The 24886-nt window shown below is 48.2% G+C and overlaps 1 protein-coding gene across 3 annotated transcripts in view; it reads left to right on the top strand.

Moving 5' to 3' along the window:
• SMARCA2 (SWI/SNF related BAF chromatin remodeling complex subunit ATPase 2) overlaps positions 1–24886 on the top strand; it is a 1851064-nt gene that overhangs the window by 668467 nt on the left and 1157711 nt on the right. For all 3 annotated transcript variants that reach the window (XM_078675722.1, XM_078675721.1, XM_078675720.1), the window contains exon 20: positions 1120–1233. In XM_078675722.1, coding sequence (XP_078531848.1) covers positions 1120–1233 — 114 coding nt within the window. The remainder of the gene's footprint in view (positions 1–1119; positions 1234–24886) is intronic.

Genomic DNA, 24886 nt, shown 5'->3' with positions numbered 1-24886 from the left:
TCTCACGGGTGAAAAGTGCACTCTGCGAATCAACATAACATTTTCACTTTGAAAGGTGTGGTGCATTCTTTCATTGCTAGCTGAGTGTTGAGCTTGGAGGGATTCAGCTTTACGATGCAAATACTTTACACATTGCTGCAAGTTGAGCCTCTTTGCTCTGCGCTATACGTAACAGGGGGTTGGGCTCAGGTTAATTAGGTGACTTTGAGGGTACACCCAGACAAGAGTAGTGATTATTCCTTGAAGTGGGTAATCACACCGCTCCAAAAAAAACAATTTATTACATTCTCTCCTCCCCCAAACATGTTATCTTCCTATCACACTGTTCCTTGAAACATTCCAGCAGTATGGATTCTACAAGACCAGGCACCCTGACTGCTTTCATAGAGTGAGCTCGGAGGTTCCCTTCTTCATAAATAAACGCTTGTTTACTTCACGTTTTTCATCTTCCTAAAGATTGAAAGGCAGCACACCACTTATTATTGTTTTAGAAGGTTGGTGACAATCTCTTTTGAGGTGAGGTATAATGTTGAGCCAACCAGATTTTTTCATTGGAGCCTTAGTGAGATCGAAGGGAATACGAATTGCGAGGGAGATGGCGATTGAGGTAGAATACAAGTCATTTTATGTTAATTCTCCATGGCATTTGGGACACCCCTTTTTTCCTCACCCCTTAACTACTTAATCATAACTAAGAGGGAGGGAAGGCAAAAATACTGTGTTAACTGTTGGCTGGATTTGTTTTCAGTGTCAGTGTTTGAGCTTTTCTTGAGTATGATACAGTTTGGTATTCCTCAGTGCTTATTATTCCTATTATGAATGGCAAGTCGTCCACAATTCTATACATAATGTTCTGGATAAAGTATAAAACGCATCTTTTTAATTGTTTTCATCAAGGGCAGGAGTCTTTCATTTGGTTAGTTTGTGCAGGGCCTGTTTTGTCACACCTCTGGGCTTTCATTGGTGTTTTTTTATTTTTTTATTCTGCTAATCATTTTAAGATATTAATTTCCAAACAAACACAGTTAGTTAGTGGTAGCTTACAATGTAGCAGCTGCGTTTGTTTCAATTTAGTCTGCCTATACATCATATTTCTTTCCTGTTCTTTGTTTAATTTAGGTGGACTTGAATGAAGAGGAGACCATTCTGATTATCAGGCGCCTCCACAAAGTGTTAAGACCGTTTTTGTTGAGAAGATTAAAGAAGGAGGTAGAATCTCAGCTTCCAGAAAAGGTTGGTACAGAACAGAACTTCAGAGAAGACGATCTTGTGCTGGTTGCTGCTTTTTATTATCTTTCTATTGCACGATAGTTGGCAGTAGATTCTACCTGCATATTTTCGGCAATTAAATAAAATTGTGTGTTGCGTTCTAGCTAGTTTTATAGTTGTTTCATTTGTGTTTTTTGCAAATCCTATTCTCCTTAAATACTTGCATTTTTCTAAAAACTGATTTTTTTTAATGTGGATATATGTTACCAGATCACCTATGAAGTCCTTGCTGGTTTATATCAAGTTGCACCACAGTCAATGCAATGTCAGAGTTTTCTTGAGAAATAGAATGGTAGTCTTGTTTAAGGTTTATATTTATCCAACGTATAGATTTGCTGATGTGAGGAGCTTATGTTATAGGAAAATGCAAACATTACTCCAGCAGCAGACAGCAATTGTTTAGGGTCAAAAAATAGACATGGTCTACTGAGGAAAGAATTTGGGTATTATACTATTGTTCCCAATGTCCGCTTTAAAGACCTTGTAAAATGTGTTTATGGGCATGATGCCCTCATGCAGACATGTAATAGTTCCAGAATCATCAGTGAGGATTTGTTCATTGTAGAAATGGCTAGTCAGCCAATAGAAAAAGTCACAAGGAGATGATCAAGCGGCTGTGTCTTTAAGAGGTGGTGCATTCCCTTAAGACATTGAACCAGTGCAACATAAGTGAAAGTGAGGTTGTTTGGAGTCATTAATAGACCTGGCTTGACAGCCTAGTTCTTACAAACCTTATGTGAGCCACAGAAGAAGAGCATTGGGAAGCATTACTGAGAGAGGGGTTTTGGCTCCGCCCATACGTTGAGTACAGCATGTGATTGGGGAGAAGTGTGATTTTGCTGCAAAAGTGCTTTTTCCGCACTTTTTGCCTTGTGGGAAGTTGTACAGTTAATACAGCAGGGCTGAATTGGTTATTTGACAGATACATGAACTGTGTATTATGAAACGTTATGACAAAGGTAGTAGGCCTGACCTATCAATTGTAAAAAGCAGATGTGAAAACCAATATGCATGTAAGAGTAGATTGTTGTTACTCCGTATTAAAGCCTGTAGAGCAGTATGGTGGGTTTGGTGGTTACAGCCTTTAAAAACAACATGGAGCAGTGGATTTACATTGTGATAATCCATGGGAGAACCTCTTTGGAGGGATTGTATTTTGCTTTTCCAACTGTAATTTGTGTTGTATATTTGTAATGTTATGATTATATGCCTGATGGTAGTCTTTTTGGAAAGCTTATGCTCAATGCAGTCAATATGACATGGTCATGGAGTAAAGCCAATGTTAACTACTATTGGCCTCATAGCTTCACTGGTAAACGTTATTCTTTCTTTCTTTCTTTTGGGAGTTTTATATAGCGCTAGCCTGACCCGAGGGTATCGGAGCGCTTTACAACAGTGTTTCAGTGGGGATATTTAATAAAGCAGTCTCAAACAAAAGTTTGGAAGTCCACAGGTGCTGCAAATTCTTGAGGTAGTAGTAGAGTACTGAGGAAGTTTTGTTGCATGCAATTGTAGAGGTAGTTCAAGGGTGCTGCAAATTCTAGAGGTAGTAGTAGAGTCTTGGGGTGATCTTGTTGCATGCATTGTTGAGGTAGTTCAGGAGACCTGGGGAAGCCTCGGTTTTGGCTGTGGTGAGTCAGATGGAGTGGAGCCAGCGCGGGGTAGGGTTAGGCGTTGGTTATCCCTTCGGATTGGAGCGGTTGAAGAGGAGGGCTTTAAGGCACATTTTGAATTTAGTGAAGGACGGGATCTGTTTATTATGAAAAGCTATGAAAAAATGTGTACCCGACGTTTGCCCTGTGGGAAATCTCCTCAATATAACACAACTGAATTGTTATGGTGACAAGCCAATTTTAAAGGCTATAGATGTAATTAGTTAATTGAGGAGCTATGTCAGATGCCTGGTGATTTTTTAATTCCCTGAGATAAAGCCTATAAACAGGCATATTGTTACAAGAAATCACTAACATAATGGCAGGGGCTTTGGTGTTAATTACTCTCTTTGACAAACCATGTTTATAGACTATTTCAACTGTGAAAATCCTTTCTAGACCCTCGTAGGAGAGCCCGGCATGTTTTGCAGTCTGCAAGGCGATTGAATTAAAAAACATTAATTAAACAAGCACAGGCAAAACCAGTGCGTGTGGACTTGGCAAGCTGGTGCAATAGTTATTATTTTTTGTGTTGCAAGCAAATGCCACACAAATAAACCGAAGGAAAACGGCAGACAGGTGTACTTAAAATAGTTATAGAAACCCTCTTTAGTTTTAATGCACATCACACGAAATATTTTTGCTATTGTCACAAAGAAAAGTTACTATTAGCTTTGAATTACTCTAACCTGAAGATGTAGGTTAAACACACAAAGATGACAAAAATGCAAAAAAGAATGGAAAGAAAAAAGCATTGGAGAAGTCAAGTATGAATCCACCATCCCTGGCATTGAAGTGCATTTTTGTAAGGAGATGTGCACGTAAATATGCAAAATGCCGTCACCTGCAGTACAAAAGAACAAATAGGAAAGGTTTAAAAAAATTGAGGGCTTAAATGAGCATACACATTATATATGGATAGCATCAATAATCATACACAAATCAAACAAATAGAACAACCCCACGTGGCAATGGGTATGCAAATCAAGTCTGTCATGTGATTATAGCTGTAAAAACCAATAAAGTATCATGCGTTATATCACGTACACCATAGAGTTAAGATACAGTATTGTCTCGGGGCTCATTAGTTGATACGTCCGTAAGTATTGTAATAATGGTTCCCAGATGTCCGTAGTTCTAGATGAGGATGGAAGTTCCTCCACATAGAGAAGGAACCGGTCTCGGCAACTCGCCAGGTCATGAAGCCATCCTGCAGTTGTTAGCACTGCTGTGCTCTACCAAGTCATTGCCACTCACCTTTTGGCCATTAGTAGAGCCACTTTCACTAGTTTGCCCACGACCCCCTTCACATAGGGCACCAATCCCAGCAAACAAACATGTGGGGAGCATTGCAACTCTATATCTATCATTTTGGATAATGTGCGGATCACCTTCACCCAGAATTGTGCAATTTTGGGGCATTCCCAGGACAAGTGCCAAAAGTCAGCATCAGTTTCACCACATCTTTTACATGGGTCATTATCCCGCAGCCCATATTTAAATGACTTACTGGGAGTGTGATACACTTGGTGTAAATATTTGTAATGAATTATACGGAGATTCCCATTTGAGGTTAGGGTCCCAGTGAGCTGACAGCAGTATTCCTAGTCTGGCAGCGTTAAGGGCGGATCCAGATGAGCATTCCAGGTTTCTAAGCTGCGGTTGTAAGTGCGTGGCCTCTCTTCCCTAGCAGCGCGATACAGCTTAGTAAGAAGATGACGTCTTGTTGGGCTGGTAAGTAGGATGTGGAGTATTTGCAGTGACACGAGTTCTGTAGGGAAGGTGTGGTAATCGGTTTGTATAGCTTTATTCAATCTGTGAAAGTGGAACGTAAATAGTGACGTTTTATTCTGTTTATAACTGAGATAGTCATGTGCTAAAAAAACGCCCTCCGGTAACAGATTGTGAATTTTAACTAGTCCTACCTGGTGAAAGGCGCGCATGGCACCCGTCTCGTGTGTCACCGACAAATCCGAGTGGAATGCAATAGGCAAGAGAGGGGAGTACAATGGCAACTTACCGGCCATGCGGCCCAATGCCTGCCATGCCTTTATAGTGGCGTCAATGGTGTTATGTATGTATGTGTCTTGTAAAGCGCACTGCTGCCCTGAGGCGTCGTGGCGCTGTAGACCGCTGGGGAACCCGTCCTGGCTATCCCTGTGAGATGGTCCCTTCTGGGTATCTCCAAGGTGAAACCAGGCATCCCCGGCGAATGTGGGGGGCCGTTGTAGAGATGAGGCAAGCTAATGCCCAGAGTTGCCGAGTGTGATCCCTGGTTAGAGTAGGCACCGAGGAGAGAATTATCGAGTCCGCTGACCCTGGTCCACGACCCTGCCGCGTCGGGAATTGAACCCTGGTCCCGGGCCGTTCTCTGCTTCCGGGTCTGCCGCCTCTAACCAGTGAGCCACACCACTCCACAAGTGGCTCACTGGTCAGAGGCGGGGGGTCTGTCTCAACGTGTGTCCGCATGGATCCTAAAGGGACAGGGTAGGCCTCTTCGTCCTCTATCGCTACATGTGGGACAAATTAATGCGCGCCGGTCCAATAGTGCACATATTGTGCATGTGCGTATAAGTAATACAAATATAAGTCGGGTACGCTGAAGCCCCCATGTTTGTAATCCATGATAAGTGTGTTCCAAGACATCCGGGCTTGTTTTGCCCCTCAGATGAGCTTAAAGAGCAAAGAGCGCACGTTATTAAAAAAAAAATGTGGGTGAGCGGGATCGGTATGTTGCTAAATAGATATAAGAATTGTGGCAGTACTACCATTTTGATTAACGTGATGCGGTCAGCCAAAGACAGTGGAAGTCTCACCCAGTTTTCCACCTGCTGCTCCAATTTGGCGCAAGCAGGGCCGTAGTTTTCTCGTATCACTGTGTCAGGGTCTCTGTGCACCCATATCCCCACTCACGTGGATATTCCAGGTCGTGAGGCGAGGTGCATTCCGTGAGTGGTACTATCACCGATTTTCTACCAGTTTATCTGCAGGCCGGAGAACAATCCAAAGCGGATAAATTCCAGCAGTACTGATGCCAGAAAAATGTGGGCCTTCCGTAGGAATAGTAACATATCATCTGCATCTAGAGAGATGTTGACTGGGCGGTGTGCAAAGCGAAGGGCCGTGGCCCGATGTCGTTGCCTAATGATGCAGGCAAGAGGTTCGCGGGTTCCTCTGGAAATACAGATGGGGTATTTATTTATTTTTTTGGTTTTTTTTTGTTTATAAAGTTTTATATAGCGCAAACTTGACCCACGAGGGTATCAAAGCGCTTTACATTTAGGATCATTGCTTTAAAATTTACATCAGATACAAGAGCATAGTAAGATACAGTACACATAGACAATGTTTCAAGCTTCGTAGGAAGGAGGGGATGAGGGAGTAATAGCAGGGAGACGAGGAGGAACTGTGCCCAATGTCCGGCTGGGTAGGTGACGGTTAAGGGGGAAACCAAGGCCAATCTCCTCATTAGCTGTCTAGTTGCTCCATCGGTCATCAGCCATGTTGCTCAGGTCTCAGTGTTCAGGGAAACCAGTTTTTAGTTTATTTGATTTGCGAAGGTTCTATAGCGCTATCTAGACCCTGAGGTATCGGTGCTTAACCAGAGGATCGTTGCATTACAAGGTACATCAATAAGGAATTATATAGCGCTGGCTAGACCCGGAGGTATCAGAGCGCTACAACAGAGGAACATTGCTTTACAAGTTACATCAGTTACAGTATTGTAGTAAGGTACAGAAAATAAACAATGAGGTTGAGAGAATTTGTAGGAAAGGAGGGGAAGAAGGAGCCATAACAGGGAGATGAGGAAGAACTGTGTCCAATGTCCGGCTGGGTAGGTGGCGGTCGAGGGGGAAACTAGGGCCAATCTCCTCATTAGTTGTCCAGCAACTCCACCGGGCATCAGCCATGATGCTCAGGTCTCAATGTTCGGTAAAAACAGATTTGAATAGATACATAGGCTACGAGGGTTGAGGTACAAGAAGGAGGTGAGGGGAGGGAGTAAAAACAAGTCAGAGAGGGAGCTAGGGCTACCATATAGGCCGATGGGGGCCCTCCACTCGCACCCGCGCCGTGGGATTAGTATACAGCAACGTTATCCATTGAATAAACATAGGTGGGAATCCCATATGGCGTAATATGTAAAACTGGTAACTCCACTCGATAGTCGAACGCTTTGGTAGCGTCAAGCATAACAGCTGCTGCCTGCAGCCCAGGGTCGAGTATGTGAAATGTAGCAAATAGAGTACCCATGTTCTGAGATGTAGAGCTAGTTGGAATGAAGCCAGACTGGTCCGGGAGGGCCAAGCCCTGCATTAACGGCTGGAGTCTGGTGGCTAATATTTTGGCCAATATCTTGGCGTTGGTGTTTATAAGTGAGAGTGGCCGATACGAGTCACAGGTGTGAGATGGTTTGTCCTTCTTAAGCAGGGTGATAATCAGAGCTTCCCGTAATGTGAGTGGCAGTTCACCAGAATCATAGGCCTCAGCGTACATTGCTGATATGTGAGGCGAGAGCTCCTCCGCATACTCTTTGTAGAATTCACTAAGGAAGCCATCTGGGCCCGAGGATTTATTATTCAAGAGAGACTTAATGGCTGCGCACACATTCTCAATAGTGATCGGCTGACTGAGAAACTCCCTCTGCCCATCTGATAACCATGCGATGGCTATGTCGAAAAAATATGCATCCATATCGTCCGTCAGCCACCCCCAGTGTTGTGTATAGTGATTCATATGCGAGTCTGAACTGTTCCACGATCTCTGGGGTAGTGTAGTGGTCCTGACCATTGGCATCAGTGATTTTGGTAATAGTATGATGAGTCATGTGATCTTTAATCTTACGAGCCAAGTGACGCCCCGGCCATCCACCCTCCCCGAATGCACAGGCCGCATGTCGCGAGAAATATATTTGACCTCCCTCTCAGCTAGCTCCGTGTACTCAAATATGCTCTCTTTGATGGATGCTAATGTCCGGGCACAGGGCGAAGACTCGTATTCCCGCTCGAGATCATGTAACATGGTTTCGAGTTTACTAAGCTGTCCACACAGGTCCTGTAGGATACCTGCGGATTTACTGATACACGTGCCTTGGATAGTGGCCTTGAATGCCTCCCAGAGGATTAGCGCATTGTCCACAATCCCTTATTTTCTGTAAAATATTGTGTAATAGCATCACGAATGGTAATGGCATAAAGAGGGTCAAGGAGAGCCTCTGTGCGGAGGCGCCATGTGAACGCACGGCGAGCAGTGCAGGGGAAGTGTAGCGTCATGGATACAGGGTTATGATCAGAAAGTGTGCGAGGCAACCCAGTTGTTTTGGAGACCCATCTACCCGCCGTCTCACTCAGGAGTCAGTAGTGGAGCTTAGACCAACTATTGTGTGCTCTGGAAACGTGTGCCCTCTCGAGCCTCCGCATGTCACTGTCTCCAGACGTCGATTAGACCCAGCTCAGACATGCCATCATTAATGACCTGGGCCGCTCTAGATGACTGACCGCCTCCGCTTGCCTTGTCCCGGACGGGATCTAAATGTGTGTTAAGATCACCTCCCCACAATATCACAGCATCTGGCCAGACACGCAAAATGGAGATTACACGCTTGAAAAACCATGGATCATCCATATTCGGACCGTAAGTGTTCACTATGGTACTTAAAACGCCCGCCAACTTCCCATGAACTATAGCGTATCGCCCAGCATCATCGATGCAGGCTTGGAGCATGGTTAAAGGCAGAGGCTTCTTAACTAGTATGAGAACACCCCGCGAGTAAGAGGATTATGAGGACGCCAAGTGATAACCAGCCCAATGTGACCCAGCCTGCCCGTCCGAGTGGGGTGTGAGATGTGGCTCCTGTAATTGGGCAATCGCGACTTCTGTAGTAGGGGATCTCTGTGTATAGTCATAATCTAGTGAATAGTCCCGCCCATGTGCGTGGACCCCGGCAATCAAAAATAATCTCTTTAGTTGTCAGAAAATTGCAGAACTGCAAAGAAAATTAAGAGAAAATTTAAAGACAAATAATGCAGCCGATATCCACAGGCTACACTGTCCAGTACTTCAACTAGAAATTCCACCAAAAATCAACAAACAGCAAAGCCTGTCCAGATTTCCCTTGTTTTTACTGCAAAACCCCTCAGAAATGATAGAGAGGAAGGCCTGGACAGACAAGCCCCATAGGCTGCCATTATGTGGCTTAAATAGGATACTGTGCCTTTAAGAGAACCTTCCAGAACTTTCTCTCAGTATCCCAGAATGCATAGCAGGTCCAACTTACTTTCAGTTCTTTTTTCCGGCTCCTGCTTACAGGACCCTGTGCATTGAGCTCTCCCTTTTTCAAGGGTTTATTGGAGTTTTTTGACACTTTTTGTATTTAAAAGTGTTCTGATTTGATTCTTGGTGTTTCCTGTTCACTTCTGTGTGTTTGTTCAGGCTTTTAGGGATCTAAAATGCCTGCCTTATTCGACAAGTGCCCAGCATGTGGAAGGAAGAAGGCCAAGACTGATCCACACGACGTCTGCATTATTTGCCTCCCTGATGAGCATGTCCCTGAAGATTGTGACATCTGCCAGGCCTTTTCTACAAGGACCCTGAGGGAAAGACAGAAGATTAGGCTCCAAGGCCTGGAAGAGAGGCGTCTGCAGGCTGCAGGTGGGTCTGGGCAGGCTGGGAAGGTTCCCTCTGCCCCTGCTGAGGCCTCTGGGGGGCTCCCCAGAGGCAGGAAGACCAGCAAAAGGTCCCGGTCTCCGTCGATAGCATCGACGACGACGTCGAGAGGGATGACGACGGTGTGTTCCCCTTCTCCCCGGGGCTCCGGGTCGAGACAGCGTGGGAGATCGACGTCGAGAGGCCTGGCCAGGCCGCCGTCGAAGTCACCGCCGACGGCGTCGTCGAAGTCGAGGCATCGCCGTCGATGAAGACACCGGCGCTCGCCGTCGAAGCGACACCGCCGGTCGCCGTCGACCAGTTCGACGTCGAGGGGACCCTCGGCGTCGAAGACCGCGAGGAAGCGGTCATCGAGAAGAAAGAGTCGACGCTCGCCGTCGAGGTCTGACCGCTCGTCGTCGAGGGGGCGACGATCGGCGTCGAGGAAGAAACACTCGACGTCGAGGAGACGGCGTTCGACGCCAGAGTCGAGAGATCGCCGTTCCACACCTGAAAAACGACGCTCGACGTCGAGCAGGAAGAGATCAGCATCACCAGGGATCTCAACCTCCTCTAAGAGGCGCAAGAGGGATTCTGGCACCAAAAGTCACGCTGGCTCTGGTAACGGACGTAGGAGGCGTCGCTCACGCTCTGGAGGGTCTGGATCACAGGCCCCTCCCTCGAAGAAGTCCTCGGGCACGAGGTACTCGGTGGTATATACGCCGCCAAGGCCTTTGACCCCTCCTCCTCTACCGAAGGAGGCTCCACCGGCTAAGCCGCCGCTCCCCACCCTGCCTCCGCCGTCTCCTGAGGGGCGGCCTCTGTCGCCAGTCCCTCCTCATAGGCCACCGAGGTCGGTGTCTCTGCCTCTGCTTCCGACACCTCCTAAGGGTACGCCTACCCCGAAGCCCCAGGACAAGCCACGGATGCCGCCTCCACGGAAACCGGTGGAGTGCCCACGTGCTGGGAGATCGCGCTCCCGCTCCAGGAGAAGGGACCGTTCGCGTCATAGGGCTTCAACACGATCTAGACAGCGCCACAGGAGACACAGGTCTTGTTCACGGACCGGGTCGTCTGGAACCAGGGACTACTCCCCGACCTTGTCAGATTCGCCGGACACGAGGGTCTCACCGGTCGACGATCTGGTGTCCTTCCAGGACGTGCTGTTACGGGGTGCAGCGAAATCGGGCATTACTTTGACGGTACCCACTCCGAAGACATCGGTCATCTTTGAGACGCTCCATCAGAGGCATTTGTCTCGGCCGTTACTGCCACTGGTGCCGGGCCTGGAAGTACCGGCCCTGGATCTTTTCCTCACTCCTGCGGTGACTAAGGCGGCGCCTTCCAGACTGCAGAAGAAGTACCGGGCTCCAGACTCGGACCCGGCCTTTCTAAGGTTGGAGCCCCCTCCAGACTCGGTGATTGTGACGGCGGCGCGCAAACAGCATGCCACCACGCCTTCCTCCACAGTTCCGCCAGACAAGGAATGTAGGTGGTTGGATTCCTCTGGGAGACGAGTTTGTGGGACCTCGGCGACCTCAATGAAGGCGGCTAGTGCCACGGCCTTGTTGGGTCGGTATGACAGAGCCCTCTGGGAATCTCTTCAACAATTTGTGGAGCTCCTTCCGCGGGACAAGCGGGAAGACTTCCAGGAGGTGCTTAACGAAGGGATGTTAGTGGCGAATCAAGTCATCAGCGCTGCAGCCGACTCCTCTCTTCTGGCGGCGCATGGTTTCTGCCACGGAATACACCAGCGACGACATGCATGACTCCGCCTTACGTCTCTGAAACCGGACGCTCAGCAGAGGGTTGCCAATCTACCATTCTCTGGCGAAACCCTGTTCGGGAAGCACGCTGATGACGAAATGGCCCGCATGAAGGCGGAAGCTGAAACGCTCACAGCGGTGGGTTTGGAGAAGCCCAAGGAGACAAAGAAGACGTACCGTCCGTTCCAACGCCGGTTCGGTGGTCAAGGCAGAGGGCGTGGCCAGTCTTCTGGACAACAGCAGCAACAACAACAGCAGCAGTTCGTGAGGCCATTCCAGAAGCGCCGGAGGGGCAGAGGCGGCCATCAGTCGGCACCAGCGACTAAGGGCCAGGCCGGGTCTAGGCCCTGAGCACTTACTTCCCCGACAACTGTTACCCGCTCCGGTGGGGGGAAGCATTCAATCTTTTCTGGCAGAGTGGAGAAAAATTACTCAGGACAAGTGGGTGCTGAATATTGTTTGCAATGGATACAGTCTGCGGTTCACCAGCCCTCCTCCATCGATCCCTCCGGTCGGCTCGCAGTATCAGCTGCGCGAGCTCCAGGCGGAGGCCGATATCCTGTTAAGGAAAAGGGCGATCGAAGTCGTACCTCTGTCTCAAAGGGGAAGAGGTCTGTACTCCCAATTCTTCCTGGTTCGAAAAAAGGACAAGAACGAGTTCAGGCCCATTCTGGATTTGCGACAAGCAAACAAGTGGATTCGCAGAGAAAAGTTTTGCATGCTGTCGTTGCATCAGATTTATCCTCAGCTGCAACGGGGAGACTGGCTGTGTGCCATCGACCTCCAGGATGCTTACTTCCATGTGCCCATTGCGCACAAACACAGGAAGTTCCTGCGGTTCCAGGTCGGCGCCAATCACTATCAATACACAGTACTGCCATTCGGACTGAAGTCTGCGCCGAGAACATTCTCAAAGTGCATGGCGGTGGTAGCAGCACACTTAAGGAAGAACAAGGTGTTTGTCTACCCTTACCTGGACGACTGGTTGATCAAGGCCTCCTCCTTCGCGGAAGCGCAAGCACACTTCCAGAAGACGTGCGTTCTCTTGAACAAGCTGGGGTTGCACATCAACATGTCCAAGTCGGTTCCGACTCCAGTCCAGTGCATTCAGTACTTGAGAGCCTCCATCGATATGCTGTCAGCAAGCGTGTCTCCTTCGGAGGAGCGACGATTATCACTGCTTCGGAAGGCTCGGGCTCTCATGACCGCTCCATCCACGACAGTGAGGACGATGTCTTCTTTACTGGGTGCGATGGCCTCCTGTATCTTCCTGACGCCACATGCACGGCTGCACATGAGACCGTTGCAAGAGTGCTTGGAGGATCAGTGGGATCAGAGGAGAGGATCTTGGGACAACAAGATGCGTCTATCTCTGCATGCTCTTCAGTCTCTGAAGGGGTGGTGTTCAGCGGAGAATCTCCTCAGAGGGGTTCCCTTCCACAAGGACATTCCCCCTCAGGTTATCGTGACGGATGCTTCTCTCCAGGGCTGGGGAGCGCATTCCGGAGACCTACAGATTCTAGGGACGTGGTCCTCGGCGGAGTCCACGTACCACATCAATTTCCTGGAACTCAGAGCTGTTCACTTGGCGCTGAAAGCCTTTCACCCGGACAATACGACCACAATGTATTACCTCAACAAGCAGGGAGGTTCTAGGTCACGCACCCTGTCGCAGGAGGCGCAGGCGATCTGGCGCTGGCTTCTGGCTCGAGGACTGACGATAACGGCTACCCATCTGCCAGGTGTGCAGAATGTTCAGGCAGACGCACTGAGCAGACTGATTCAGGAAAACCACGAATGGGTCATAAACGACGAAGTACTAGGAGAAGTCTTCGCAAGGTGGGGGACTCCAGACGTAGATCTGTTCGCCACCGCCGAAAACAGCAAATGCCGAGGCTTCGCCTCCAGGTACTACCAGCCGGGGACGCTGGGGAATGCGTTATGGATCGACTGGTCGAACAGCTTTCTGTACGCTTTTCCACCCATTCCCCTGATTCCGATGGTTCTCATCAAGCTGTCCCAGTCCAGGGCGCGGATGATACTGATTGCCCCGGAATGGCCCAGACAGTGGTGGTTCAGGGACCTGCTTCACCGGTCTCTCCTTCCTCACATTCGGCTGCCGTGCAGGCCGGACCTTCTCACGAGGTTCGGGGGGCTGATGTTGCACCCCAACCTCTCGTGTTTGAGTTTGGCAGCATGGCTCCTGAGTTAGTGCAATATGGTCATCTGAATCTCCCTGCAGATTGTATGGACATACTGAAGGAGTCTAAGAGACCTTCCACTAGGACTTCCTATGCTTACAAGTGGAAGAGATTTTGTATCTGGTGCAAGTCTAAGAACTATGATCCGACGACTTGTAAGGAAGAGGTCATCCTTCTGTATCTTCTACAGTTGGCGCAGTCTGGCCTTAATGTCCATTCTATTAAGGTTCATCTTGCTGCTTTGACTGCCTACAGGAAATGCCCTTGGCAGACTTCCTTCTTCCAGATCCCTGTGCTCAAAGATTTTTTGGAAGGCTTGAAGAAAGTGTTTCCTCCTGTCAGGCTTCCTTCGCCTTCATGGGAATTGAATGTGGTGCTGTCCAGGTTGATGAAGGAGCCTTTTGAACCTATTCATAAGGCTTCGTTGCAGCACCTGTCCTGGAAGGCGGCGTTCCTCGTGGCCATTACATCGGCCCGCAGGGTGAGTGAAATTCAGGCGTTGTGTTGCCAAGAACCTTATACTGTCTTTCATACTGCTAAGGTTGTTATGCGTACTCACCCTAAATTTCTTCCCAGGGTTATTTCTGATTTTCATGTCAACCAGACCATAACTTTGCCTACGTTTTTTCAGAATCCTTCATCTCCAGCGGAAAGGTCGTTACATTCCCTGGATGTTAGGAGGGTATTGAAATTTTATCTGGATAAGACCAAAGATATTCGTAGGTCTGACCAATTGTTTATCAATTATGGATCTGTCAGGACGGGTCTTGCGACCTCTAAGCAGTCTATCTCTAGGTGGATTGTGTCCTGCATACAGTTATGTCTAAATTGTCTCTTCCACGTTTTAAACGGTTCAGACTTGGTGGTCAGTCGATTTCTGTGATTGTGGCCCGGGCCTGGAACGCTCTCCCTTTCCATCTGCGTTCCTTGCCAACAGTGGCTGCATTCAAAAAACATCTAAAAACTCACCGCTTCAAGAGTACAATCTGATGTGTTTTCTTTCATTCTCTGAGTCTTGATGTCTGTTTCTTTTTCCCTTGTCTCGCGCCAGGATACTCCCCAGTAATGGAGCGCGTTATAAAATGGTTTAAAGTAAAGTAAAGTAAAAGTTATGTTACCAAAAGGCTAATAAGACCTTAGGAGGTAAGCCTAAGGCTTATTCCACCAGGGGCAAAGCTGCCACGACAGCTTTGCTCCGTAATGTTCCGATTGCAGAAATCTGCAAGGCGGCCACTTGGAAGTCGGTTCATACCTTTGCTAAGCATTACTGCCTGGACACTGATGCCAGGGCAGACGCTCAGGTTGGGCAGGCTTCGCTGCGAAATCTGTTCGCACAATAGTGGCGTTAATTCTCTTTTCTCCACCGCCGCTTTGGTGTGGGGATGGGCTTGCCATTCTATTCACTAGATTATGACTATACACCGAGATCCCCTACTACAGAAGGAGTAGTTTCTGTCCTGTAACTCCAGTTCTGTAGTGGGGGTATCTCTGTTATAGTCATAAGCGCCCTCCCGCCTCCCCGGTGGAGAGAAATGTTCCTTTAAGGAATGCGACAGGTCTCGCGTGTTACGCCTTCAAAAAGAACTGAAAGTAAGTTGGACCTGCTATGCATTCTGGGATACTGAGAGAAAGTTCTGGAAGGTTCTCTTAAAGGCACTGTATCCTATTTAAGCCACATAATGGCAGCCTATGGGGCTTGTCTGTCCAGGCCTTCCTCTCTATCATTTCTGAGGGGTTTTGCAGTAAAAACAAGGGAAATCTGGACAGGCTTTGCTGTTTGTGGATTTTTGGTGGAATTTCTAGTTGAAGTACTAGACAGTGTAGCCTGTGGAAATAGGCTGCATTATTTGTCTTTAAATGTTCTCTTAAGTATCTTTGCAGTTCTGCAATTTTCTGACAATTTAAGAGATTATTTTTGATTGCCGGGGTCCACGCACATGGGCGGGACTATTCACTAGATTATGACTATAACAGAGATACCCCCACTACAGAACTGGAGTTACAGGACAGAAACTACTCCTTCATGCCCATCTAGGAATGCCAGGACCTGACAAGTCTTCTTTGGGGAATTGAGACCCCGGACATTCCAAGTGAGACAATTAACTACAGTGTTTGCAGGGTGTAAAGCAGAGACATAGCATATCATTAGCATGTTAACACAATAGTATGTAAAGGTACATTTGCAGCAACCACAATATCGAGAATAAAAATAGCCATGTTTGTAAAGCCAAACCCTCCGAACTCCCCCCGCTCACTTCAGCAACCCCAACATGCCAAAGCCATCCCAAACCTCTCAGAATGACCCTCGAGTACAACTCCAAGGGAGAAAACAGTAACGAGGAATACCCATAGTGGGGCGCAGGAACACAATACCCTTCCCTGTGTAGTGGGAGGTGGCCGAGCAATAGCATTACGGGGCTAGATATGTCAGTAACAGTAAAACGCTAACCCCATCAAAAAATATTCAAACCCGCAACAGGCAAGGCATTAATAATGGCACAAAACAAGACCCCGTAGGCACCCCAGAGCATGTCAACTAGGCACACCAAAGCAGAGAAATAGTGGTGCACCCTAAACAAAGTAAGGCAGCATGGGGGGGGGGGTCAAGCCACAGTTTGCAACTCACATAACTCGACAATGACCTCATTCATCTGCTATTTCTCCAGTGGGGCCTGCAGCACCGCCTAACACCGCAGCAGGGGAGCAGCTGCGCCTTGTTAAAATCTTCGCAAAGTCCATGGCAGATTTAGGAGTGGTGAAGATCCTAGGCTTGCCGTTATCATCAATGCGCTGTTGCGCAGGGTAAAGCATGGCGTAGGAAATATTTGCGGACATGAGGAGTTTTTTAACAGGTAAGTATTCTCTTTGAGCCTCCTGTACAGCCGCCGTGAAGTCAGGATAAAAAGCTAGAGTGTTACTCTCATGAGTGATGTTGCCTTTCTCACGGGCCAGGCGAAGGAAAATGTCACGGTCCCGGTAATTTAAAAGATGGGCAATGATAGGGCGTGGCGGTGCACCTGGAAAGGGGCGAGCAGCCAGGGATCTGTGAGCCCTCTCAACAATTAAAACCTGAGAGAAATGTTCAGTGCGAATATGTCTCAAGGCTGCCTATATTAGTGGATTCCGGCAATCCAGTAAGACGCACATTGTTGCACCTCGATCTGGCTTCCAAGTCTTCGTTGTGCGCCTGTATTACTGCCAGTATCTTTTCCACGGAAGTCACCTTCATAGTCACCTGTTGGAGTCCGTCCTCGGTGTCTGATATTTGTGTTTTGGCCTCCACTAGACGTAGTGCGTGTTTATCCAGTTTCTGCGACATGTGTTCCATACGAAGATTCAGATTATCGATCTTCCCATTGACGGACTGCAGACTGGTATGAACTGCAAGGAGAGTTTTGGCTATATTGGACAGGTGGTTACCAGGGTCCTCAAGTTCAGAGTCTGAGGCAGCTTGTTAAGCAGTCTTGGTAGACCTCCGGGGCTCGAAGGTGGAGGCGGCTTACTGCGCTCAGATTTCCCCATATTAGTGCACTTATAGCAGGAAGTAGGCTAGGGCAGGAAATGTCTAGATATGATGGGCACTCTCCCATCCCCAATGAGGATCAATCAATAGCAGAAGGGGGCACTCGTAACAGAGAGAGACACCCTGCAGTGGTGCTATGAAATGTCAATAAAGCCACAAAGTGTTCCACACTTGAGTGCACAATGTACACAGCCACCACCGTGGATCTCCTATAGTCCAGAGCAGGGAGCCAGTTTTGACCACAACCCAGTGGTGAACAAATCCAGACAGCACAGCAGCAACGGGAAGGGGAACAGGAGGCAGGTATCACTGCGTAGTGAAACCTGTGATCAGAATATATACTGGCACTAGGTTGCGGATGGCGGTGGTAGTTAGTTGGCGGTGTGCAAATGAGTGGTGCAAGGGTAGTCCCTGGCCGCCAATGGTGCCAAGCGTCAGCGGGGATGGAAGTGCTGCCTCAGGTCCGGCCCCACCACGTGTCGTCGGCTGATGCACTGAGACTTCCAGGCACGCAGCAGAGTTAGATCAGCACCGCAACTCCCAGGCCGGAGTTCCCAAAGCCAGATCCTCAGCGTCAGCCTGCAGGTGCTCTCCAGGTCAAGCTCAGTAGAGGCCCCCACCGCTAGGCCACAGAAGAGAGGCCATCAGGTCCGTAGGGGCGAGGGTCTAGGCGGTTCACGGGTGGGAGGGGGCATTGCAGATTGCGCCAAACACCAGGCCGCAGGTCAGGGGAGGAACACACTACAAAACGCGTCCAGCGCACCGGCCCAGAGACAGCAGCCCGACGCAAGTGCGTCACCACCAGCCAGCCAGCGGTGCACCGAGTTGCGGGTGGGAAACACTGCCGATCCAGCCTGTAATCGGAGCACCACGCGGGGCCTGGCAAGACATGACGTAGCTCCTACAACCAAAATGACTGCTACCGGGTCCTCGCTCACGCCAACACTGACCGCGTAGCCAAGCAGGTACTGGCCTGGAAACGACAGTCCCAACTTCCCACACCCCCCAGGCACAGGTCACGGCCGAAGCAGAGTAGCACTCTCCGCAACTAGGGCCTGACCCGAACAGCTATGTTGGTGCTAAATGGACTAACCCAAAACCCTTCTAAAAATCAGCAGTAAAGTAGCCTTTTCTGCGTGATCAGCCTGGATTACCGGACTTGCATGTGCGCCTTTTTTTGTGCTGGTTTTAGGACTGCACTTCAACATTGCTGTTCAGTGACAAAGAGCCTGTGCTCTACCACTAAAATGGTGCAGTTAAATTGGTTTCATACAATTGGTAAATTTAACTTTCCTATGAGGCCATGGTAGATCTTGTGGAAAATACACTGGTGGAATAGAAGTCAATTGTCATGTGTGTTGCAGTGTGTATTTGCACGACCCACGTATGTTAACCCCGTCGATGCTGGTGACGGAACCATTCCGTCATCAGTCACGGTTGAGCTGTGCTGATGACGGAATGGTTCTGTCACGACCACACCCGCGATTGGAATGTTCAGCACAGCGCTGAAATTCCTGCCGCACGGAAGCGGTTAAACTATTTATGTATTTATTTTTTTATTTAAGTTTTTCCAAAATATAACATTGATATAACATTGTACTTTCAGATACCGCAATTACAAGCATGTTATATTCTAAATATCTTAGCAGTATGGTAAATACTGTGAGCGACTCTCCCTCCTACCCCTGCAGCGTTCCCCAGTTGTGTTTAGCTTTTGGGTATGTCTGGAGAAGTCAGTAAATACCCTGTCATAGGGCTCCAAATGTTGCTTGACTGAGACGATGGTGGCAGTTCTTCATTGTATATTTCCAGTTGTTCTTTGCAATATATCATATCCATCAGTCACTGTTTAGATTTAGGCGCTGTTCATTTACCCCAATACATAGCCACTCTACATTTTGCTAGTAATAATGCTACTGCCACAAATTTATGGTGTGTGCTTGACCAGGACCAAGTAAGCACAGTTGTGGGGAGCAACTGAACTTTTCCCCCACCATGGTAGATAAATCAGCTACTACTTACTCCCAGAACCCCCCAATCGGATCACACTGCCACACCTGATGAAGAAAGTCTGCCTCTTGCATCCCACAGCGAGAGCAGTTGGCGTTCTCCTGCAACTCATACCTGAGGTGTTGGGCAGGGGTAAAGTACATCTGTTGTAGGTACTTAAAGACGATTATGCATAAGTTATAATTAGGCGTGAGCATGTGTGTTTGTGCACAGCAGAACCCCCATTCCTCCACCGTCAGAGGTGTGTCAAGAGCATCATTCCATCTGTCTAAGGCTACATTCCATAGGGGCAGAATGTCCTTTTGGGCTGCGTCATATAGTCTGGTGGTGAGTCGTCGGCGTGTTGGGCTGGTCAGTAAGATTTGAAGCGCGCTGAGCGTTGGAGGTTCTAGCGGGAAACCGCTCCCTCATGGCAGCTCTACTGCTGATATATGTACGTCAGTAGTGGTGTCAGGCGATGTGTACGCAATGATTTTGTTATAGTGATAAACTTCCCCTCTGGAAACTAATCCCTCATTGATTTGGTATTGGCCTTATGGAGAACAGTGAGTGCCCCAGCTTTGTGGGTTACCAATATTTCTGGATGGTATCAGGTATCAGAGGGGGAGTGCGGGGTGTATAGGGGAAGTCTTCCAGCACGCATCCAGTTTCCTCCATGCCGTTGTGGTGCAATGAATAGTGTTAATCTCACCTTTTGGTGTGTCTGTGCGTTTGTGTGGCAATATGGCGCTGAGTGGTTGGGGGTGTGTGTCGTCAGCTTCCAGTGCTAAGTGTGGTAAGGAGGTGTGGGAGTTGTAACAATAATGAGTGAATTGTGCCTCAGCACATAGGTAGTATAGATATACGTCCAGAGCCTCAAAACCCCCTTGCACATCTGCCAGTGTCATTGTGTCCCAACTGATCCGCAGTTGTTTCCCCTGCACTGACCAGTGTAATCATGTGTGACCTGACGAATTGCAGAGGTAGTACTTCCGAGTAGAGGAACCGGGAGAGCACTTATCATTTTCAGTATTGCCACTCTATCTGCCAGCGATAGCTGCGTTCTGGAGCATCTGGTCACTCGCTCCTCCAACTTTGACAGTGCTCTCCTATAATTTTCCTGAATCACCAGATCCTTGTCTCTGTGGATCCAGACCTCCACGTATTTAACTAAGTCTGTGCTCCATTCTAGGGGAAATTCCACCGAGTGTGGCTGTTTGCTTGGAGTCAGTGGAAATATGATTGACTTTACCCAGTTCACACTGAGACCAGAGTGCCATTCGAAGTGGTGTGTTCTCCAAGTATGTGTGTTGGGTGTAATCCAGGGTCACAGATGTACTGCACCACATTGTCCGCGTAGAGGAGACATTAATGGGTCTCAGTCTAATGCGTGACGTTTGCATATCTTTGCCGAATCATGCATGCTAGGGGTTCAAGGGTGAGTTGAATAATATCAGGGACAGGGGGCAGCCTTGGCACGTGCCCCTGCAGACAGTCAATGTCTCTGATATGTGTCTGTTGACACGTACTCTCAACATTGGATCAGTGTAGAATAGGAAAACCCATCTGAGAAAGGCCTCAGACATGCCCATGTGTTCTATGATAGTAAACATGTCCACTCGATAGAGTTGAATGATTTGGTAGTGTCTAGTAAAACTGCCGCTACCATTTGAAGGATTTTGTTGGTGTACTAACGCAAATAAAGTTCTTAAGTTAATGTGGTGTGGAGCGATACGGCATGAAGCTGGACTCGAATGCAGGACCAGATTTGTCATCAGCGTCTGTAATCTTGTGGGCAGTATTTTGGCCAGTATTTTAATTTTTATATTTTTTAGTGACAGTGGTCACTGGAAAGACTTGCAATTTTCTGGTTGTTTGCTGGGTTTTAGCAGGGTTACTATTAGGGCTTCACGGAGGGTCAGGGGAAGTATTAGCCTAATGTATGATTCTATGTACACCGCATATAAATGCAGTGCCAGGAGAGCTGCATATAGTTTATAAAATGCTCCTGTCAGGCCATCTGGCCATTGGGGAGCGAGTGTATGTCCTTCTTCACTTCAGTTGTTGGCTAAGCCAGATATTCCCTCTGACCCAGTGAGAGCTACGCCAGAGCAACATCATCCAAATACATGTCAATCTCTGCCTTTGTGGCGGACCTACTGGCTTCATATAACTGCATGTAAAAATCAGAGAAGGCAGGGAATAGCCGGTGTGCTATATCTATCTTCCCCTACAGAGTCCGTAATCTTAACAATGTGGCTGTGTGCCAAGCTGGATCTCAATCAATGTGCCAGGTGCGACCCGGACGGCCTCCCTGCCCGTATGCCTGTGGTGCCTGATGCCGGGAGAGGTGATGAACTTCGTTCTCTGCCTTTGTATTGTTGTTTGTTCTCTGATCATTCTGAGTGCGCTTTGCCGCAGCGCGGTCTCATAATCCCGCTCTAGTGTACGTATTCTGTTTTCTAGCTTGTGCAATTGTGTGCGTCATGCAGGACAAAGGCATGGGTGCTAAAACAGACTCCCCGTATTGTGACCTTGAAGGCCTCCCAAAGGTTCTCCGCTCCCTCCATTGACCCTTCGTTTTTCTCACAATATTAAGCTACGGCCGATCGCAAGCCCTCTTGGAGTGCGTTTGTCCAAAACCTCCATGTCAACTGTTTGGAATGTATGTGGGGATAGACACAGTCAGTTTGACCGGTGCGATCCAATAAGGTTTTAGCTAAATGACGGATGTCCATACTCCAGGTGTTCACCTCCAAATGGGACCACGAGCCATGCACGAGAAGGCGAAGGTGCCCTCCTGTTTGTCAGGGTTCCGCAACCTCCACATGCCCCCCAGTTCAGAGTCCTCCACGCCCTCGCACAGAACGTGGCAGAGTATTTACTTTGCCAGTCGGTGCGTGCCGATCAGTCGCAGATTGTGTCTAAGTATGTATTAAGGTCACCGCCCCAGGGTATGGCATATAGGATGAGAAAGTGTGATCAGTTCCATAGTTGGGTGTAGAATTCAGGGTCATCAATGTTGGGGAGTTACATGTTCACTATGCTCACCAAAGTGCTGCATATGTTGCCTTGCATTATGGCAGATCTGCCTTAATTGTCTCTTTCGGTGTAAGTGACATTGAAGGTACTCTTCGCTTTACTAATATCAGCACTCCCCTTGAGTACTGGGTGTTTGAGGAGGCCAGCTGTGTCGCTGCCCAGCGGGCACCCATCCTGTGCTTAGAGTGTTGCGTTAGCTGCATTTCCCATAGAAAGCCGATTTGGATGTAGTGTCTGTCCAAGTAAGCTGGTACCTGACGTGTTTTGCGGGGTTACCAAGCCTCGATACACTCCAAGTTAGTAGGTAGGTACGTCCAGGTGGCTTGGCCATGACACCCTGAGGAGTGTGTGGTAGGTGCAGTGCTGCAGGCTGGTCAGTTGTGTGACAGAATGTGTAGCTGCAGATGGCGGTGGTGTATCTTTGTTACCAAACATAAAAACAATAACATCTCCCCCACCCCCCACTTCAGCATACCATTTTTGTCAAAGATGTTTTTTTTTAAAGTTTCTTTTTATTGATTTTCAAGCATCTTATACAGATAGGTCATCGCACATTCAGTAAGTCAGTACAGTTACATCAGTGATCCAAATACAGTTGTCGGTGACGTCAGGGGAAGCGACCCTGGACATTCAATACTACAGGATTGGTCTCATCAAGCAGGGTATAACACATATAGGAGAAAATGGCATCTAGTTAATTGCACGGCTCTAAAGCCCGCTTTCTCGTGTCCCCTGGACCCACTTACTGATGACATCGATGCAAGTGTTACTCAGTTTAACTCAGCCTTATTATCGGCCATTGAGGCCACTGCCCCTCTGCAGCCAATCTCCTCTGTTAGATCTCGCCCTTCTGCCCCATGGTTCTCTCCAGCTTTACGTGAGGAAAAAAGCCGCTGTAAAAAATTAGAACGCAGCTGGCGACTCTGCTATGATACAGAAGCAAAAAGTACTTATAAAGCTGGTTTAAAGAATTTCATTAAACTAAAAAAGTCTACAATGAGAGAATTTTTTGCCTTACAAATTAAAAATTCTGCAAAAACTCTTTTTAACATTGTAAAAGACTTTGTCAAACCTCCCGCTATGACTCCTCAGAACCCTTCTAATCAGATTTTATGTAATGGTTTGTCTGACTATTTTCAAGACAAAATTGAGAAAATTACGTCCTCCTTCCCACCTGCTCTACCATCTGAATTATCCCCTTTTACTGTTGAGAACAAGGATTATACCGCATCATCACTGGTGGCTTTTAAGGATCTCACCACTGAGACTGCACTTAAATTACTCATTCAGTGCAAATCTGGTTCTCCTTTGGATACAGTCCCGCCCAAGGTGATGAGTAGCCTAGCTCCCCTTCTGATCGAGCCTCTCATTTCTATCTGGAATTCCTCATTACATTTGGGCCAATTTCCAACGGCTTGGAAGGAGGCCATGCTGGTCCCCATCCTGAAGAAGGCGGATGCGGACCCGGCACAATTTTGTAATTACCGCCCTATTTCCCTCCTTCCTAAACCAAACCAGCGGAGGTTCTGGAAAAGGCCGTTCAATTGCAACTTGCAGACTACTTGGAGACTAATTCTTTACTACACGATTCCCAGTCGGGTTTCAGAACTGGTTTCAGTACTGAGACAGCGCTCCTGGAGGTCTCTGAGACCATTCGAGAGTGTGTGGATGGGGGCGAGGAGGCCATGTTGGTCCTCCTCGACCTATCCGCCGCTTTCGATACGGTGTCCCATAAAATACTACTGGATCGCCTGCGGCAGATTGGATTGGGTGGTCCCGCTGTGTCATGGATCAGCTCTTTTCTTAAAGGAAGAACGCAGAGGATACTCCTTAGACCATTCCAATCTGAGAGTAAGCCCCTTGTCTGTGGAGTCCCGCAGGGCTCTGCGTTGAGCCCATTGTTCTTCAATGTCTATCTGGCCCCGTTGGCTAAGGTGGTTGAGTCGTGGGGGGGTCAGAGTGATCTTGTATGCTGATAATACACAGCTAATGTTTTCTTTCAGAGATCACTCTGACTCCAGCTTCGCCAACTTTCGACACTGTCTTGGCGAAATTTGCTCTTGGGGGACTGCCAACCATCTGAGACTCAATACCGATAAGACGGAGGTCTTGTTTTTTAATCAAAAAATCCCAATACCTCCTAAGTTGTGGTGGCCGACTGTGCTCAATCCCCCTCCTATTCCTGTTCAAACTGTTCGCAATTTGGGCTTTCAGTTTGACGATGCCCTCTCGTGTAAAACACAAATAAACAAGGTTACTGCAACCTGTTTTTGGAAATTACGTATGATGAAAAAGATCTTTGCATTTCTGCCCATGGATGCCCGCAGAACGGTTACTCATGCCCTAGTAACGTCCCATCTGGATTATGGCAACAGTCTCTACGCTGGGGCCCCCCTGTATCAAATTTTACGACTTCAGATCGTCCAGAATGCGGCGGCAAGGCTGATTGGCAATATCCGTCACCGTCAGTCGGTTGCATCCTACCGCAAAGAGCTACATTGGCTCCCTATCTCCAGTCGCATCCAGTTCAAGATGCTGACTCTAGCCTTCCGGGCCCTTAGCGGGTCAGGACCGAGCTACTTACGAAAGAGACTAGTTCTCTCCCAATCTGTTAGATCTTTACGGTCTAACAACTTACGTCGTCTCATAGTGCCTCGGTTCCGTCGCTCCAGAAGGGCGGAAGAGGTTTTACAGTTATGACGGCTAAACTTTGGAACAACCTTCCTCTCGACCTGAGGTTCACCCCGTCTGAATCACTCTTTCGCAGTCGACTGAAGACCTGGTTATTCTCCTCTGCAT

Source organism: Lissotriton helveticus, chromosome 2_1 (genome assembly GCF_964261635.1).
Source record: "Lissotriton helveticus chromosome 2_1, aLisHel1.1, whole genome shotgun sequence".
NCBI lineage: Eukaryota > Metazoa > Chordata > Amphibia > Caudata > Salamandridae > Lissotriton > Lissotriton helveticus.
Note: the sequence above shows the minus strand (reverse complement) of the source record. Positions and strands in the feature narration are given on the sequence as shown.